Source organism: Triticum urartu, chromosome 1 (genome assembly GCF_003073215.2).
Source record: "Triticum urartu cultivar G1812 chromosome 1, Tu2.1, whole genome shotgun sequence".
Classification (NCBI taxonomy): Eukaryota; Viridiplantae; Streptophyta; class Magnoliopsida; order Poales; family Poaceae; genus Triticum; species Triticum urartu.
The window spans coordinates 567,292,446-567,310,267 of NC_053022.1; the positions used below are offsets into that span (position 1 = coordinate 567,292,446).

At 46.8% G+C, this 17,822-nt stretch overlaps 1 protein-coding gene across 2 annotated transcripts; it reads right to left on the reverse strand.

Annotated features, from left to right (window-relative positions):
• Nucleotides 1-13,485: 13,485 nt before the first annotated feature.
• LOC125539836 (uric acid degradation bifunctional protein TTL-like) lies at nt 13,486-17,083 on the reverse strand. 2 transcript variants are annotated; one of them, XM_048703361.1, is made up of 6 exons: nt 16,900-17,083; nt 16,717-16,790; nt 16,586-16,643; nt 16,386-16,487; nt 15,465-15,611; nt 13,486-13,885 (listed from the first exon to the last, which is right to left on the reverse strand). In XM_048703361.1, the coding sequence occupies exons 1-5, from the start codon at nt 17,032-17,034 to the stop codon at nt 15,492-15,494; spliced, it is 489 nt and encodes a 162-aa protein (XP_048559318.1). In that variant the 5' UTR covers nt 17,035-17,083; the 3' UTR covers nt 13,486-13,885; nt 15,465-15,491. The 2 variants fall into 2 exon arrangements, with proteins under 2 accessions (XP_048559318.1, XP_048559310.1); XM_048703353.1 differs by having other exon boundaries at nt 13,488-13,897.
• Between the last annotated feature and the right edge of the window lie 739 nt (nt 17,084-17,822).

Consider the following 17,822-nt stretch of genomic DNA (forward strand, 5'->3'; position numbering starts at 1 on the left):
TGAGGGGTGGTGATTACACACTAGAGGTTAAAATAATTCAGAAATTTGAAAATCAAAAAAAAAATTTAAAAAAAATTCAAAAAAAAATTTCAAAAAAAAAATCATCAAATTTCCTTTAGTCCCGGTTGGTGTTACGAACCGGGACTAAAGGTGGAGCTCCACGTGGCCGCGCCCTTTAGTCCCGGTTCGTGTAAGAACCGGGACTAATGGGGAGAGGCATTAGTACCGACCCTTTAGTCCCGGTTCGAAAACCGGGACTAAAGGGGCCTTACCAACCGGGACAAAAGCCCCTTTTTCTACTAGTGCCCATGGGCACGCCCCCCTACCTCGTGGGCCCCCTGGTGGCCCTCCGGTGGCCATCTTTGGCTATATGAAGTCTTTCGATGGGAAAAAAAATAAGAAGCCATCTTCTTGGATGAAACTCCGCCGCCACGAGGCGGAACCTTGGCGGGACCAATCTAGGGCTCTGGCGAAGCTGTTCTGCCGGGGAAACTTCCCTCCCGGAGAGGGAAATCATTGCCATCATCATCACCAACGATCCTCTCATCGCGAGAGGGTAATCTCCATCAACATCTTCATCAGCACCATCTCCTCTCAAAACCCTAGTTCATCTCTTGTATCCAATTCTTGCCTCCAAGTCCGGGATTGGTGCTAGTAGGTTGCTAGTAGCGTTAATTACTCCTTGTAGTTGATGCTAGTTGGTTTAATTGGTGGAAGATCATATGTTCTGATCCTATATGCATACTTATACCCCTCTGATTATGAACATGTTTATGCTTTGTGAGTAGTTACGTTTGTTCCTGAGGACATGGGAGAAGTCTTGCTATTAGTAGTCATGTGAATTTGGTATTCGTTCGATATTTTGATGAGATGTATGTTGTCTCTCCTGTAGTGGTGTTATGTGAACGTCGACTACATGACACTTCACCATTATTTGGGCCTAGAGGAAGGCATTGGGAAGTAATCAGTAGATGATGGGTTGCTAGAGTGACAGAAGCTTAAACCCTAGTTCATGCGTTGCTTCGTAAGGGGCAGATTTGGATCCATATGTTTCATGCTATGGTTAGGTTTACCTTAATACTTTTGTTGTAGTTGCGGATGCTTGCAATAGAGGTTAATCATAAGTGGGATGCTTGTCCAAGTAAGACAGTACCCAAGCACCGGTCCACCCACATACCAAATTATCAAAGTACCGAACGCGAATCATATGAGCGTGATGAAAACTAGCTTGATGATATTCCCATGTGTCCTCGGGAGCGCTTTTCTCTATATAAGAATTTGTCCAGGCTTGTCATTTGCTACAAAAAGGATTGGGCCACCTATCTGCACCATATTTACTTTTGTTACTTGTTGCTCGTTACAAATTATCTTATCACAAAACTATCTGTTACCACTTGTTTCAGTACCTGCAGAGAATACCTTGCTGAAAACCACTTATCATTTCCTTCTGCTCCTCGTTGGGTTTGACACTCTTACTTATCGAAAGGAATATGATAGATCCCCTATACTTGTGGGTCATCAATGGGGAGGCAGTGGTTGGCTGGGAGGCGAGCAGGACGTGGTGGAGAGGAGGTGTCGGTGTCAAAACCGGTGGATCTCGGGTAGGGGGTCCCGAACTGTGCGTCTAGGCCGGATGGTAACAAGAGGCAGGGGAGACGATGTTTTACCCAGGTTCGGGCCCTCTTGATGGAGGTAAAACCCTACGTCCTGCTTGATTAATATTGATGATATGGGTAGTACAAGAGTAGATCTACCACGAGATCAGAGAGGCTAAACCCTAGAAGCTAGCCTATGGTATGATTGTATGTTGTAATTGTTGTCCTACGGACTAAAAACCCTTCGGTTTATATAGACACCGGAGAGGGTTAGGGTTACACAAGGTCGGTTACAAAGGAGGAGATATCCATATACGTATTGCCTAGCTTGCCTTCCACGCCAAGTAGAGTCCCATCTGGACACGAGACGAAGTCTTCAATCTTGTATCTTCATAGTCCAACAGTCCGGCCAAAGGATATAGTCCGGCTGCCCGGAGACCCCCTAATCCAGGACTCCCTCAGTAGCCCCCGAACTAGGCTCCAATGAAGATGAGTCTGGCGCGCAATATTGTCTTCGGCATTGCAAGGCGGGTTCCTCTCCAAATTCTGTGTACCTGTCGAAATAATGTCCGGTTTCTTGTGAATGTTGCACTCCTTGGCTTCCATGCCCAATAATGGCCACTTTCCACGTGTCGAGCGAATGTGAAGAGCCATGGTGTTTTCACATTACCCCCCTAGCTGTGTGAATGAGCCGCCTATTTAAAAAGACGAGGATTCAGATCCAAATCACACCATCCTCCCTTGGCGAGCCTTCATCGAAGCGCACCCGACAGAGATCCATTCCATCATGGCCGGTCGACGCAGCTCCTCCTCTCGCACCCCTAGCTCCAAGCCTGGAGATTGGGAGAGATGTTCCGTCCCGCACAACAAATTAGTGATGCTTCAGTCCAAGGGATTTCTTCCCCCAGCGTACCTGGTCCCGGTTCGAGCCGGGCTTGCCACCTATAATGGCGGAGAGCAAGCGGAGAGCCTTCCCAATCCCTCCAAGGGAGAGCAGGTTTGCCTTGTCCCTTATTTGGTAAGAGGGCTTGGATTTCCAATTCATCCATTTCTCCGGGGGCTCCTGGAGTTCTACGGCCTCCAGTTGCACAATCTTACGCCTGCCTCCCTGCTGCATATCGCGGGATTCGTAGCCCTTTGCGAGTTGTTTTTGGGCTGTGAAGCTCATTTTGCTCTGTGGAAGAAGCTGTTCTGCCTTGTGCCCCGTTCTCAGAAGGGGTCAATATATCAAGTGGGCGGAGCCGAAGTGTGGCGTATTGCCGGGACCGGATACCTGTCCGGGACCCCAAAGAAGACGTCCGAAGACTGGCCTTCATAATGGTTTTATATAGAAGACATCCCCCTCCCGGATCCTATTCGGATTGGCCTTCCTGAGTTTGATAACGCCCCTTTGAAGAAGCGCTGGAGCTGGCGTCTACAGAGCTCCCTGGAGGAAGATGACAGGGACATTCTTTACCTGATGAGCTGGATAAGTTTTTTAGCTCGATCAGGATTGACCATGATCGAGGTCATGGCCACATGTATCATGCAGGGGGTGCAGCCGCTTCAGTATAGAGGCCACCCCATGTGGGATTTCAACGGGGAGGATGACGCCACCCGCCACGGCCGCAAAGGGCCGGGATCGGCTGCTGATCTAATAAAGATCTTATCCACTTTGTACAAGGGAGAAGAGGAGGAATTCCTTCATGTCAACCCGCAGGGCGGATTTTCTATGTACAACCCTCCGAGCTGGGTAAGCGGAGACTTTTTATCGCCCATCCATTTCGTATTCCCGTAGTTAAGTATTCATTCTAGTGATTTCATCGCAGGAGCTGCGCCAGGCTGTAAAGGAGACAAACAGCCCTCCTCCACAACCCGAGGACCCTGGACGGTCCCTTGATCCGGCCTCCCAGGAGGATCCGGACATATCTGTGGAGCTGATCGATGGGGTATTTTACCAATCGAGTAATGACAATGCTTTGGTGGCCATTACGGCCGATTACCCTGGGCTAGTTCCAGCCTCACAGGTGACTGAGACCGAAGTCCCAGCACTTAAAAAAGGGATCCGTCCTTGCGCTTTTTTGATTGCTGTATAACAGCCGTGTTTTGCAGGGGAGGTCCTCGGGGCGGAAGGCCGAGCCTGTGGCAACTAGCCAACAAGGGGCCGCGAGGCCAGGCGGGCTGAAAAGACCCGCAGTCCGGATTGAGACACCGGCGCAGTGGTACGGCGCGCCGTCTTTATTGTAAGCCATTATTCAGAGGCATACTAACGCCCATGCCTTCTTTCAGGAAAAAGAGCGCTCGTCGGACTATACCCGGAGAGGCTACCAATCACGCCTCCACCAGCCAGGCTCCAAGGCCGGATTCGGAGGCGGGAACGAATACGAGGCATGCGTCGGGCGCTCCTCCGACAGAGGATGCGGACAAACTGTCCGCCACCAATTCCGAGGCGGAAAGTGCCATGAAGCACAGGCGCCGCCGGACTATTCTTCGTGACGCTTGTTTCTCCCAAGAGGCATTGGATGCCTTCAACTCGGGAGACGCGCACCTCCGTGCCACTCAAAATGGTCTAGCCAGAGCCACGGAGCAGTATGTAAAAGACATACGGGTGAGAAAATTTGATGATTATATATATCAGTAGCCCCTGAGACTTGAAACAGTTAGGATAACTGATTTAAGGATCATTTGTTATGCAGGTTCTTACAGAAAAGAATACTCAACTGTCCCAGGAGCTGGAAGAGTGCAAAGCCCAACTTCAGGCCGCACTGGCCGCAGCAGGGGAGCCCAAAGAGACCCCCTCTGGTAACATATTTTTGGAATGATAAGTATCATATAGAATGCTGCGTATATGCATATCTGACGATAAAATTGCAGATGACGCTGGAGTAAATCCGGATAAGCAATAGCTCATACGCCAGCTAAAGGCCTGTGAGAACATGCTTACGAGGGTGAGGCAGGAGAAAAATGATCTCCAAGATGCCAACACCAAGCTGGGCGTGGAACTACAAGATGTTCGCGCCCAACTGTCGGACTCTGTTAAGGAAAATCGGCGACTTCGACGCGGCATATTTAGTAAGTGCTTGAACGAACTTTGAAAAAGAGTTCGGCGAGGAAGCTGGCTGATAGAGTTATGTCTGTAGGTATGCTAACAGGTCGTCCTGCCGAGGAAATGCCCGGTTCAACGGGTGACCTTCTTCCCGAGCTCTCACAGTTGCACGAACGAGTTCGGCAGGTGATGCAAGGCGTCGCCCAGGCCTTGTGGCGATCCGTCTCCATACCCGAAGGCCTTGGAGAGCTTGCAGAAAACCTAAAGGGAGTGCGGCGGCGCTTCCGATTATGGAAGATATCAGCCTGCCGTCAGGGCGCCAGGGAAGCCTGGGCGATGGTGAAGACACGTTACACGAAGGCTGACCCGAACCACATGGCCGAAGTCGGACCTGTGGGGCCCGATGGGAAGGAGATCCCTGTGAGCTTAGTGTACGGCCAAGTAGAATTGGCCACAAAGTATTCCCAACAGGACTGTAGACTAGACAGCCTGTTCTATGGTATTGAAGAGGAATTCAACCAGTCAAATTGACTATGTAATTTTAAAGTGACATGTATAATGCCCTCTAGCCGGATTGTAGATCATTTGTCGTGGCGGACCTTTTCGCTTCAACCTCGGGACCCGACAGTCCGGAGTGTATCTGAATACCCTCTCGTTTATGTAAGAACCGGGGCATGCGTGGAGACCAGGCGTAGGGGTCATTAGTGCTTTATTAGACAAGTGCTCAACTAGTTATGTTATACTCCCTCCGTTCCTTGATATAAGGTGTATAGATTTTTGAGAAAAAATTCAAAATATAAGGTGTATTACGTTGCACCACTCGTTTGGACAATTTTTTTAGGGATTTGATTACATTTCCTTATATCATGCAAGCTCCTCTATTTTCTCATGTCAATTAGTTAGGTGTAATCTCGCCCAAAACTTGTGAAATTTTCCCTTCACATGCGTTCTTTAATTTCCGTGCTAGAAACTATACACCCTATATTTAGGAACGGAGGGAGTATTACATGGGTAGTAAGAAACATCTTATAGAGAGAATAGTTCCGTTAAGGGTTCCTTTCCATGGGTAAGCATGCCCTAAAGTGCATGTCCGGACTGCGATAAGAAGCGCAGAAAAATCATTTGGGGGCAGATATGAATAATAAAAGTCATCTTTTGTTCACCGACCGAATATTCCCTTAAGAACGCTAGCTTTTGGCTTCACCCAGTCTGAGGTACATGTCCGGCTGACCCAGCGGTAACAATCGCAGAGGTGCTCCCCTTATGCCCTAGCCGAATTAACCGGAACGTAGGGCATAAGTACAAGAGCCAGGCAACCCAGCTTGGCCAAAACTTAAGTCATATCGATGCATATAATGGAGAAAAAAGGTACATGCAGAAGTATAACACATGTGTTGGGCGTGAGGCCCAGGAAAATAACTTAAACTTCTGTGAAAGAAGCCCCCAGGTATGAAGAGTGCGGCTAGTGCATCTGTAATGTACGAGTGAGGAACAAGGTAACTTTGAAGGCCTAGAGAAATAAAAGAAAGAAAGGGAAACAAGACAGACGATGCATATGCAGAAAATGGACAAAGGGAGGGGACTAACATAGAGTCCGGTGCTAAGCGTAGAATCTTTGAAGCCTGGCTGCGTTCCATGGGTTCGGCTCGAGTCGACTAGTCGATGCATCCCGCAGTCGGTACGCTCCACCGGTCAGAACTTGGTCGATAATGAAGGGACCTTCCCATTTGGGCTCGAGCTTGTTCTTTTTCTTATCCGGCAGATGTAGAACTAGTTCGCCAACGTTATAAGTTTTGTCCCGTACTTCTCTGCTTTGGTATCTGTGAGCCCGTTGCTGGTAAAATGCGGAACGGGCTTTGGCTACATCGCGCTCTTCCTCCAAGGTGTCCAGACTGTCCTGCCGATCGAGCTCGACTTCTCTTTCTTCGTACATGCGCACTCGAGGTGAGTCATGAATTATGTCACAGGGCAGGACTGCCTCTGTGCCATACACCATAAAAAACGGTGTATATCCGGTACTACGATTCGGCGGGGTCCGCAGCCCCCAGAGTACAGAGTCGAGCTCCTCTACCCAGTGCGTGTCAGACTCCGTTAAGGAGCGCACTAATCTGGGTTTAATGCCGCTCATTATAAGACCATTTGCTCGTTCGACTTGACAGTTGGTTTGTGGGTGATAGACTAAAGCATAATCGCGCTTGATGCCCATTTTGCTGCACCAGAGTTTTAGCTCGTCGGCCGTGAAGTTCGTGCCGTTATCGGTGATGATGCTGTGAGGGACGCCGTAACGGTGTACAACCCCGGATATGAAATCTATCACCGGTCCGGATTCGGCTGTTTTAACCGGGTTAGCCTCTATCCATTTGGTGAATTTATCCACCATGACCAATAAGTATTTTTTCTTGTGGGTTCCCCCTTTAAGGGGTCCAACCATGTCAAGCCCCTAGACCGCGAAGGGCCATGTAATGGGGATTGTTTGGAGGGCGGTGGGTGGCATGTGCCTTTGATTTGCAAAGAGCTGGCAACCGGCGCAATGTTGGACCAAGTCTTGTGCATCTGCCCGGGCCGTTGGCCAATAGAATCCTGTACGGAAGGCCTTGCTTACAAGAGCTCGGGCTGCGGCGTGATGACCGCCGAGTCCGGCGTGAATTTCTGCCAAAAGGTTTCGTCCTTCCTCTTCGAAGATGCACCTTTGAAGGACTCCGGTAGCGCTTTTTTTGTATAATTCTCCCTCATGGACCCTGTAGGCCTTGGATCGCCGCACTATGCAGTGTGCCTCATTTTGGTCCTCCGGAAGTTCCTGCCTAGTTAGGTAGGCCAGGAATGGTTCTGTCCACGGGGCAATAATGGCCATTATTTCGTGGGCTGAATGTGTTATTTCGGTGGCGGAGCCTCCGATTGTGTCAGAGAGTTCGGTATCGGGTATTTTGGCTGGGTCTGGACTCTTGTTACCGGTGTCCCCTTCCCATGCTACAGATGGCTTGAAGAGCCGTTCCAGAAATATGTTGGGAGGGACCGCGTCGCGTTTTGCGCCGACGCGGGCGAGGATATCGCCGCCTGATTGTTTTTCCGAGCCACATGGTGAAATTCGAGCCCCTCGAACCGAGTTGACATTTTTAGGACGGCATTGCGGTAAGCTGCCATTTTCGGATCCTTGGCATCGAAGTCTCCATTTATCTAGGATATCGCGAGGTTCGAATCCCCGCGCACCTCTAGGAGTTGAATGCCCATGGATACTGCCATCCGGAGACCATGTAGAAGGGCCTCATATTCGGCTGCGTTGTTGGAGTCCGTATACATTATTTGTAGTACATATTGAACGGTATCTCCTGTTGGGGATGTAAAAACGACGCCAGCCCCCAGACCAGCCAACATTTTGGAGCCATTGAAGTGCATGATCCAGTTTGAATATGTGCCGTACTCTTTAGGGAGTTCGGCTTCCGTCCACTCAGCGACGAAGTCAGCCAAAACTTGCGACTTAATAGCTCGCCGTGGCATGTAAGTTATGTCGAACGGGAGGAGCTCAATGGCCCATTTGGCAATCCGGCCCGTCGCGTCGCGGTTGTTTGTAATATCGTTAAGTGGTACTTCCGAGGCTACCGTTATCTAACACTCTTGAAAGTAGTGTCGCAGCTTCCGGGATGCCATAAATACCGCGTATGCTATCTTTTGATAATACAGGTACCGTGATTTGCATGGAGTAAGGACAGTGGACACATAGTAAACGCATTTTTCCGGATTGAGCTTGATGTCATATGTTCGGAGGTTGTCGAATGTGAGCCTCAAGTCGTCTACTAGAGTTTCAACATGCTTGGTTTTAACGACCACGTCATCCACGTATGCCTCCACTATTTTGTCGATCTGGTTTGCCAGACATGTCTGAATCATGTGCTGATATGTTGCGCCGGCGTTTTTGAGCCCGAAGGGCATTGTGTTGAAGCAGAATGGGCCATATGGTGTGATGAATGCCGTTGCGGCTTGGTCTGGCTCCGCCATTTTAATTTGATGGTAGCCGGAGTATGCGTCGAGGAAACACAATGAATCGTGTCCTGCGGTAGCATCGATGATTTGATCGATGCGGGGAGGGGAAGGGATCCTTTGGGCAGGCCTTGTTAAGGTCCTTCAAATCGACGCACAAGCGCCAGGATTTGTCCTTCTTTGGTACCATCACCAGGTTTGCTAGCCAGTCCGGATGTTTTATGTCTCTAATGAATCCGACCTCCAATAGCTAGGCTAGTTCCTCTCCCATGGCTTGTCTCTTAGGCTCGGAGAAACGTCGAAGAGCCTGCTTGACTGGCTTGAATCCTTTTAGGATATTTAGGCTGTGCTTAGCCAGCCTGCGTGGGATTCCTGGCATGTCTGAAGGGTGCCAGGAAAAAATGTCCTAGTTCTCGCGTAGGAACTCTCGCAGTGCGGAGTCAACATCAGGGTTTAATTGTGCCCCGATGGAAGCTGTTTTTGTAGGGTCCGTTGGATGGACTTGGAATTTGACTATTTCGTCCGCCGGTTTAAAGGAGGTGGACTTGGATCTTTTATCAAGTATCACATCGTCCCTGTTCACCGTGGAGCGCAGCGCAGTTAGTTCCTCGGCCGCTAGGGCTTCGGATAGTGCCTCAAGGGCTAGTGCGGCTGTCTTATTTTTGGTGCGGAGTGCTATGTCCGGATCACTAGCAGGAGTGATGATTCCGTTGGGCCCGGGCATTTTGAGCTTCATGTACCCGTAATGGGGTATGGCTTGGAAGATTGTAAACGCCTCCCGCCCTAGTAGAGCATGGTATCCGCTGCTGAACGGGGCCACTTGGAATGTAATTTCTTCGGACCTGTAATTATTCGGCGTGCCGAATACCACATCTAGTGTGTTTTTCCCAGCACAGCGTGCTTCCCGACTGGGGATGATTCCTCTAAAGGTTGTGCTACTTTGCTCAATGCGGCTCCAGTCTATTTCCATCTTTTGAAGAGTTTCCTCATAGATGAGGTTTAATCCGCTGCCGCCGTCCATGAGTACCTTGGTGAGTCGAAAGCCGTCCACGATTGGACTGAGGACCAGTGCGGCTGGTGCTCGGGCTGTTCGGAATTTGGGTTCGTCACTGGCATTGAAGGTAATAGCCGTGTCACTCCAAGGATTTATTTCTGCTACGTGGCAGATTTCGGCCATGCTGCGGAGTGTTCGCTTGCGTCTATTATTTGACGCGAAGGTCTCAAAGACCGTTAACACCGTATTTTTGTCCATGGGATGGTGCTCTGTGGTTTTTGGGAGGAGTAAATCCTCACCACTTTTGGCCACCTGCCGGAGTATCCAACATACTCTAAGGCTGTGCGTTGGTATTGCATCCGCTGTACTATGAATTTTGCAGGGTCTGTTGAGCCATCCCTCCAGTACGGTTCCTTGCCCCGTAGAGGGCTTTTGCTTTTTGGTAGTTAACACAGGTGTATTGTGATAATGCACCGTTTTATTTCGGACTGGGTTTGTATTGAGGGCCGGGTTATCCTAAAATTTCATTTCGGTTTTCCAGGCGCTTTCCATCGCACAGTACTTTCGTACTATGGACACCAAGTTGGCAAAGCGTGTAATTTCGCGGCGACTTATGGCGTTGAGGATTCCCTTGTCCGTGCAATTATTGCAGAAGAATGAAATTGCGTCTTCCTCGCGGCAGTCCTTTATCCTGTTCATGACCAGGACGAATCTGGCCCAGTAATGGTGTACTGTTTCTTCGGGCTCTTGCCTAATTTGGGATAGATCACGTATATTTGGGTGGGTGGGTGGAATTGAATCCGAATCCTTACCCAATCTGAGACTCAGGGGGCAAGGAGTTTCCGAACTCGAAAGTTTGGATTCTTGGATGTTTTCCAATAAATCTAGCCCGCTGCCTGATTCTAGCTTCAGGCCTTGAGCGACGTCCTCCCCTCCGCGGGTATCCGGCTTGGAGGGATCGGGAATCCGGACATAGCTAGTCCTTAAGATAGATGAAGGGTTGCCGCATTGTTCCTCCCCACTGCAACGTGATGGGTGACCTGGGGAGAGTTGATCTCTCTCAGATCGGGTTTAGGCCCAATCTGATCGTAGTCTGTAGCAACTCCCAGGGCGGCGATGCGATCCAAGAGCTCGTTCAGGGAAGAGAGCTCCATTGGATCTAACTGGTCGGCGAGTTCCAAGTTGACGTGAAGATTGCTTTCAATGACCCGGGAAGTCATCGTCAGCGCAGCGGCCGAACAGGCGGTCATAAGAAAACCACCTAGCCGGAGAGTTTGGCCGATAGCCAAAGCTCCCTCAGCAATAGTGCCGTCTTTAAAGACGGGATGAGACATCCTTCCTGGTGGCGACGGCACAGCGGAACTCTCAATGAAAGCACCAATGTCGGTGTCAAAACCGGCGGATCTCGGGTAGGGGGTCCGAACTGTGCGTCTAGGCCGGATGGTAACAGGAGGCAGGGGACACGATGTTTTACCCAGGTTCGGGCCCTCTTGATGGAGGTAAAACCCTACGTCCTGCTTGATTAATATTGATGATATGGGTAGTACAAGAGTAGATCTACCACGAGATCAGAGAGGCTAAACCCTAGAAGCTAGCCTATGGTATGATTGTATGTTGTAATTGTTGTCCTACGGACTAAAAACCCTTCGGTTTATATAGACACCGGAGAGGATTAGGGTTACACAAGGTCGGTTACAAAGGAGGAGATATCCATATACGTATTGCCTAGCTTGCCTTCCACACCAAGTAGAGTCCCATCCGGACACGAGACGAAGTCTTCAATCTTGTATCTTCATAGTCCAACAGTCCGGCCAAAGGATATAGTCCGACTGTCCGGAGACCCCCTAATCCAGGACTCCCTCAGGAGGCGGTTACCCGGATGAAGCGCGGGGCGGTTCAGGAAGCGGTGGTTGGCAGGATTTCGCGGTTTTGTTGTCGTGACGGGGGCGGCGCGTGTGGCAGGGGGTCGTCGCCGGAAGAGGAGTCCAGGGGAAGGAGGCGGTGGGGCAGCCTGATACGGGGGCGGGGAAGGGGCAGGGACAGCGCGTGGGTGCCGGTGGTTGGATAGTGCGCTGGGAAAGATGGCGAGCTCGAGTGATTTGGACGAAAGATGTGGCATTTTTGCAAAAACGATTTCGGTTGCCACGTGCATATTTTGTTTAAAAAAATAAATTGTGACTGTTTATAAAACGGTCACTAGTATATATATATATATATATATATATATATATATATATAAGAAAACTAAAAATGTTCATCGTGTAGAGTTACGAAAGTTTATTTATTCAAAAACAAAACAGAAAAACGTAAGAGGGGAAAATAAAAATTAATAGAAAATAAGACAAAAAGTGTCAGATAAAAACTTAAAATAACACCAAAAATGGAAAGTAAAACAGAAAAAACAAAAAAGAAACATAAACATAACCAAAGGAACAACGGGGATCCCTCAACAGAAACCGCTACTGGAAAGATTTAAAACAATCGTCCACCTTTGCTTCCGCACTGCACCTGTCCAATGACGAGTCGCCCAGTGCGTATCGCTAACAAACTCAACACAATGGTTTTCCCTAAATGAATGTTGAAGCACCCCTAGAAACACACGGTAGGTTATTGTAGTCTAAGAACATCTGACGTAATTGTTTTCGTAACATTTGACAATATATGGTGCATGTTTTGTACATTATTAACTCTCAAAATGAATTGCCGACATGCATGTCATAAACGTGTTGCACGTGCCATTTACTACTAGTAGTAGTACATAAGAACATGATTCCAGGTGTCATCATCGAAAAACATGTGCATAGTTTTCGTCTTGAATGATCAGGAACGGTTACACGATATGATAACGGTTAGGTCTAGCACTTGACAAAGCCGCCCACCACCAACCATGTCTCGACGATCAAGAGGGTGTTGTGCTATGTTGTCGGCACCCTAAACTGGGGTTTTCACTACACCGGGGAAGCGGGAACAACTATCTTGTTGGCTAAAGCGACAGAGACATAGAACACATGGCTGGTATTCCTCACACTCATCAGAGCACCACTGATGCCATGCTCTTCTATGACAATAGTGTCATCAGTTGGCAGTCTCTGAAGTAGAAAGTGGTGGATCGTCATCATGTGAAGTTGAATACATCGTTGCCACCACGGCGACGTGTCAAAATAATCTGGCTGGATTGGTTTCTCGGTGAACTAAATAAGGAGGAACTAACTTGCTTTCAATTGTGCATCAATAACAAATCCACCTTAAATTACAACATATGCATCGTCATTATGTAGGGTAGCTGATGTGATCATTATATTGAAGAACAAGGGAGAGACATAATCATCTAGCTACTGTTATGGATTCACGGTCCAAGAAGGACTACTCACACGTTTGCATGATGACAAAAAGGATGATTAACATTTGAAAGAAAAAATATCAGGGGGAAATGAGCAACAGTATGTCATCGTTGATGTTTCTCATGCTATTAGGTAACTTTATTTTGTCTCCACACATAAAGATTAATTGTGTTGCTAGAAGCCTAGGATGAAGGTGCCAAAGGATTTACATAGTATGCAGAAAGAAAGTGAAGGAGCAAAGTTTGAATTTTAAATTAGTAGGGTGCATGAGGCCAAATTGAAGGAAGAGGAAGATATATCAAAGAAGGGAAAAAGTAAGAAAAAATACACTTTGGAGCTTGAGCACCAAGTAGTTCAATCTCCTGAGCACCCAGTGTCCTCGTGATATGTTGCTCCTCCATATTCCAAGGTTGTATCACAAATTCATGAATTTTTCGATCTGGCTATGGGTGTGGCCCAGTACATTTATTGTAGTTATGTTCATTTGGTACAATGGCTAATTAACAAATGGGCCTAGCGGTATCAGGCATGAACCAACGACTTAAATCCGTCTCAATACTAGAATTTGCAGGTAACAAAATGCAGCAACCCAGCACACCCCTACATAGTGTAGTGTGACAGTATTTGATATAATGCCCACCATACGCCATCTCATAGACCTTATATCCCTTGGAGTATAACAACAAATACATATCAGGTCCAAATACAAACTTATTATTGCATACCACAAAATTCTCCCAAGTTCAAACTTAACAAACTAATGGTACATAACAAGGTACCATGATAGTGCTATGATTGGTTATTTCAAATGTGGTTGCCGCTACACCAACCACTATTACTCGTTGCATATGCCTGCTAGCCATGCTCTTCTTCGCAGTTGCCGTCCCCATAGTCCCTTCGACTCCATCTTATAGATCTGGATCTTCATCGATATACTCCCCAACTTTCCTGGGGTCTTTTATCATCCCTTAAGCAACTCGTAGTTAGAAGGAAGAAAATTTATGTAGGGCGAGTACATGAGGTACTCAACAAGTCCATTGTAGTTCATGAGTGATGTATGCAATAGTTATTACTGAGACGAAGGTTCACAGTACATGCATGTTCATATATCTTGTAGGAATCAAATTATATTCCGAAATCTACGTTCGTTGGGCCTCATGGTTGTTAGAACCTCTAATGGTTCTTTTCTCAGTGTGACTGCAGATATTTCCTAGATCGGGGAGTGAAAAGCTAAATTTCATTATACTCTACACGTGTGCACTACTTTACCCACAAGTGGTGCTTATCATTTATGCTGGGTAAGTAACCGATCACATTTCCTTTGTGGGTGACCAGGTTTAAGGTTCTGAGTCGTATGCCTTTCTCCAGTGTTGTACTTCATACTCCTGGCAAAACATGCTACTTGCTCATTACTTATTTGGTGCCACTCTATTTGATTTAATTCAGTAACCTACATGTGTGAAGTGAGGTGCATGTAGTTGTTTAAATTGGATAATGCCACTGCATTCTTGCTTAATTATTTCCTTCAAGCAAGTTGTTGTACTTCATACTCCTGGCAAAACATGCTACTTGCTCATTACTTATTTGGTGCCATTCTATTTGATTTAATTCAGTAACCTACATGTGTGAAGTGAGGTGCATGTAGTTGTTTAAATTGGATAATGCCACTGCATTCTTGCTTAATTATTTCCTTCAAGCAAGTTCTTCGGCTGATATTACAGTTCTTTTGACTAAAACAATCTACTCAATGATTTGAATGCTACATGGCTTGGTCAAAATAGAGAGAAATATTTTTTCAACAATTTTGTTTTTTTAATAACTTGGCTTAACGTATTGGGGCTGATCTCTATACATGGCTTGGTTTCTCAATTGTCCATTATGCAACTGTCTTCTAAAGGCACTAGAGAATATGAAGCAATGCAGTCGATGCCTCATTGTGACGAAGAAGTGTCAAATTCAAAAGATACATTTTTCACCGAGGTGAGAAATTTTCTTGTGTGAAATATTTGATACTATGATAAATTTGATTGTGTGTGCTATCAGTATTCCATTTGGTGGCGAAACTGTGAGAATTTTTCTTGCATGTGATATTTGAACATGTGATAAATTTGGTTATGTGTGAAATCTTATTTTGTTCCAGTATTATTTCTGTAATAAGTTTTGTCTGCACTGCATTTTTGTTAACTGTTCTTTGGCACACCAAGTGAGTCAGGCTGGGCTTATTGTGTAATCAGGATGTTGGCACACCAATGTATGGACTGCAGTTGAGCCAGTTGCTGAACATGTTATGTAAACAGGATTTGGCGTGTGGAGCTAGAAATACTATAGCATGGAGTAGAGTTAGGGAATTTGAGGAGTGGAGGGGCGAACAGTTTCGATGGCTATCATTTTCAAGAAAACAAGAGCATGTGAGACCAATATCTCTGAAGCTTCGATTATATGACACATCAGGGAAAAAAGGCTCAAACTACTAGAGGAAAAAAGGCTCAAACTAGTAGTGGAAAATGTGTCAACATATATAATTTATCCAATACCTGATGTTTTTACTGGTTGGCTAATAACTAAAGTCGGGGAGCTGCAGTCTCTGGCGAGAAAAGTTTTGCAAGACGCAGTTCAGTTATCTTCAGTTCTTCCTCTGCCGCAATCTCAAGTTCAACAATCATCGTATTTGCATAACGCCTCTGGAAAGAGAAGCAGGATGATAAGACACACTTGAGAACAATTATTTACATATATAGAAAGGGAATCATCGTATCAAAGCTTTCTAGTAATATGATTTTTGTAGCGCCATATCAGGGCTGAACTCGATATTAAATACCCCCGGTGATATCAAAATCCAAAGGTAGAGAATTTAGTTTAGACACAAAACTTGTAAAAAGGATCACTATTGTCATTGATAAAAAAACCACTGTTCCATTATTAGGACTTGACCCGCGGTATTCCACGGATCACGATACCACATGACCTAAGAGAGATGGGCTAATAAGTAATAAGAGACTGTAGAGCAAACACAAATCTAATTACTGTTCCATGAATTATTGAGATTCGATGACCCGAACAGGCAGGCATGATAACAGTTGTTGTTGCATTTTCATTTTTGTCTTCTTTCACTTTTGCTTTTCCTTAACCCACGTTTTTGATTGGATTTCCTTTTAAAAAGATATGTGCATGATTGATGGAGCATGCAACTGCAGTTGCGCATGGTCCATGAACAAGCAACTATATAGTTGCACCCCTGTGTGCGGGCAACTATAGTTATGCATGACATAAAGAAACATAAAGAAAAGCTGAAATGAAAATCCCAAAAAACTAAACCAATTAAATGCAGAAAGAAACATAAAACTAAAACGTGCGTATAAATCTTGGCGTAAAAATAGCCGGCGCAGGAGATGGTAATTGAAAAAACTATTACAAAAATCATACATAACTGGAATTTAGTTTGGATATATGCAGACCTTGAGCTCAGCTAAGACCTCGGGGGCGGTCCTCCCAGTTGCGCATATCAGAAAGACAAACCCAAACTTGTCCCTGTATTTGGCATTCCATTCGGACAAGTCCTGCAACAAACAGTTTGAAGAAGGCAAACCTAATTGAGTCCACAAATCGATCAAGTCAGATGAATCACATAACAGGTTTAAAGAAGGAACGCGGCGACCTGTGCAGTCGAATGAGTCGCTGTGGAACGCGCAACTGATTGCTCCTCCTTGCTCCATCTGCAGTGACTGACTGACCATGAGTGACAGCAAGAAGCGAAGAAATGGCAGACGAAGAGGTAAGGAAACTGACTTGGAGATGGAGAGGGAGGTGGTGCCGATGGGCGGGTTGGCGGCGAAGGCCTCCAGCCATCCAGGCACGTCCACCTTGATTTGTTCGTTCGTTCCCGATCGCATGCATGGAAGGATCAGTTTGCTTCGAATGGGAAGGTGAGAGGAATTGATACGTGAAGAGGGGATGCCTGGGCATACGTACCTCGTTGCGCCAGATGCGGCGGGCGGCGAGTAGCGCGTCGGCGAGAGAGCCGAAGGGGGAGGCGGCGGCCAGCGCGACGGCGAACCGGCGACTGCCATTCACCCGCAGCACGTCCTCAACAGTCAGCGTCGCCATCTCTCTCACTGGTGACTGCTCCAGTGAGCAAGACGAGCATCTGCCAGTGCACGAGAGAATGCGTGCTTGCTCCAGCAGCAAACCTTCGGGGCCTAGTTATAGGGCCTTGCCACGAGGAAAATGCGTGTCTGCCTCAGGGGCAGCTGCTGCCGACCATAGAGGGTGTGCGGGACCTCATGATTTGTACTATGGGAAAGACAAATTAGGAGCAACCGGAGTGGAATAGGAAAAATGGGCGCACGAGAAAAGAGTAGTTTACCAAACAATAAAACACGTGAAAACAAAACAGAACACGACTGAATGCTTGTTTATTTTCAGTGTAAAATTATTTATTTTTGAGGGGACAGTCCAAAGTTATTCGTTGTTGCATATATTAGGTTGCAAAAACATCTTACATTGTGAGACGGAGAGAGTACATAATTACTGTGGGATTTTTTTCTTCAGAAGAACCAACGCTACCTTTATTGCTTTCCGCAAAAAAAAAAAGCTACCTTTATTGCATAATATCAAAGTTTACAGCGGTACGTAAATCAGCTGGAGGAGTGTCTAGCCATATATATCGTCCAGCATCCATGCAGGATGCCATCCTAGCTTTTTTTCTGTTTTAGAAGGGATGCTATCCTAGCTTTTTTTCTTTTTGAGAAGGGATGCCATCCTAGCTAATCTACGTGCTTCCCCACTTATTATACCATGAGAGTTTGATGCCCACAATTAGAGCATCTCCAAAGGACGGCCCAAATCTTTTCCGTCGGGCGGACGGTCTGGACATAGTCGCACCATCCGAACAA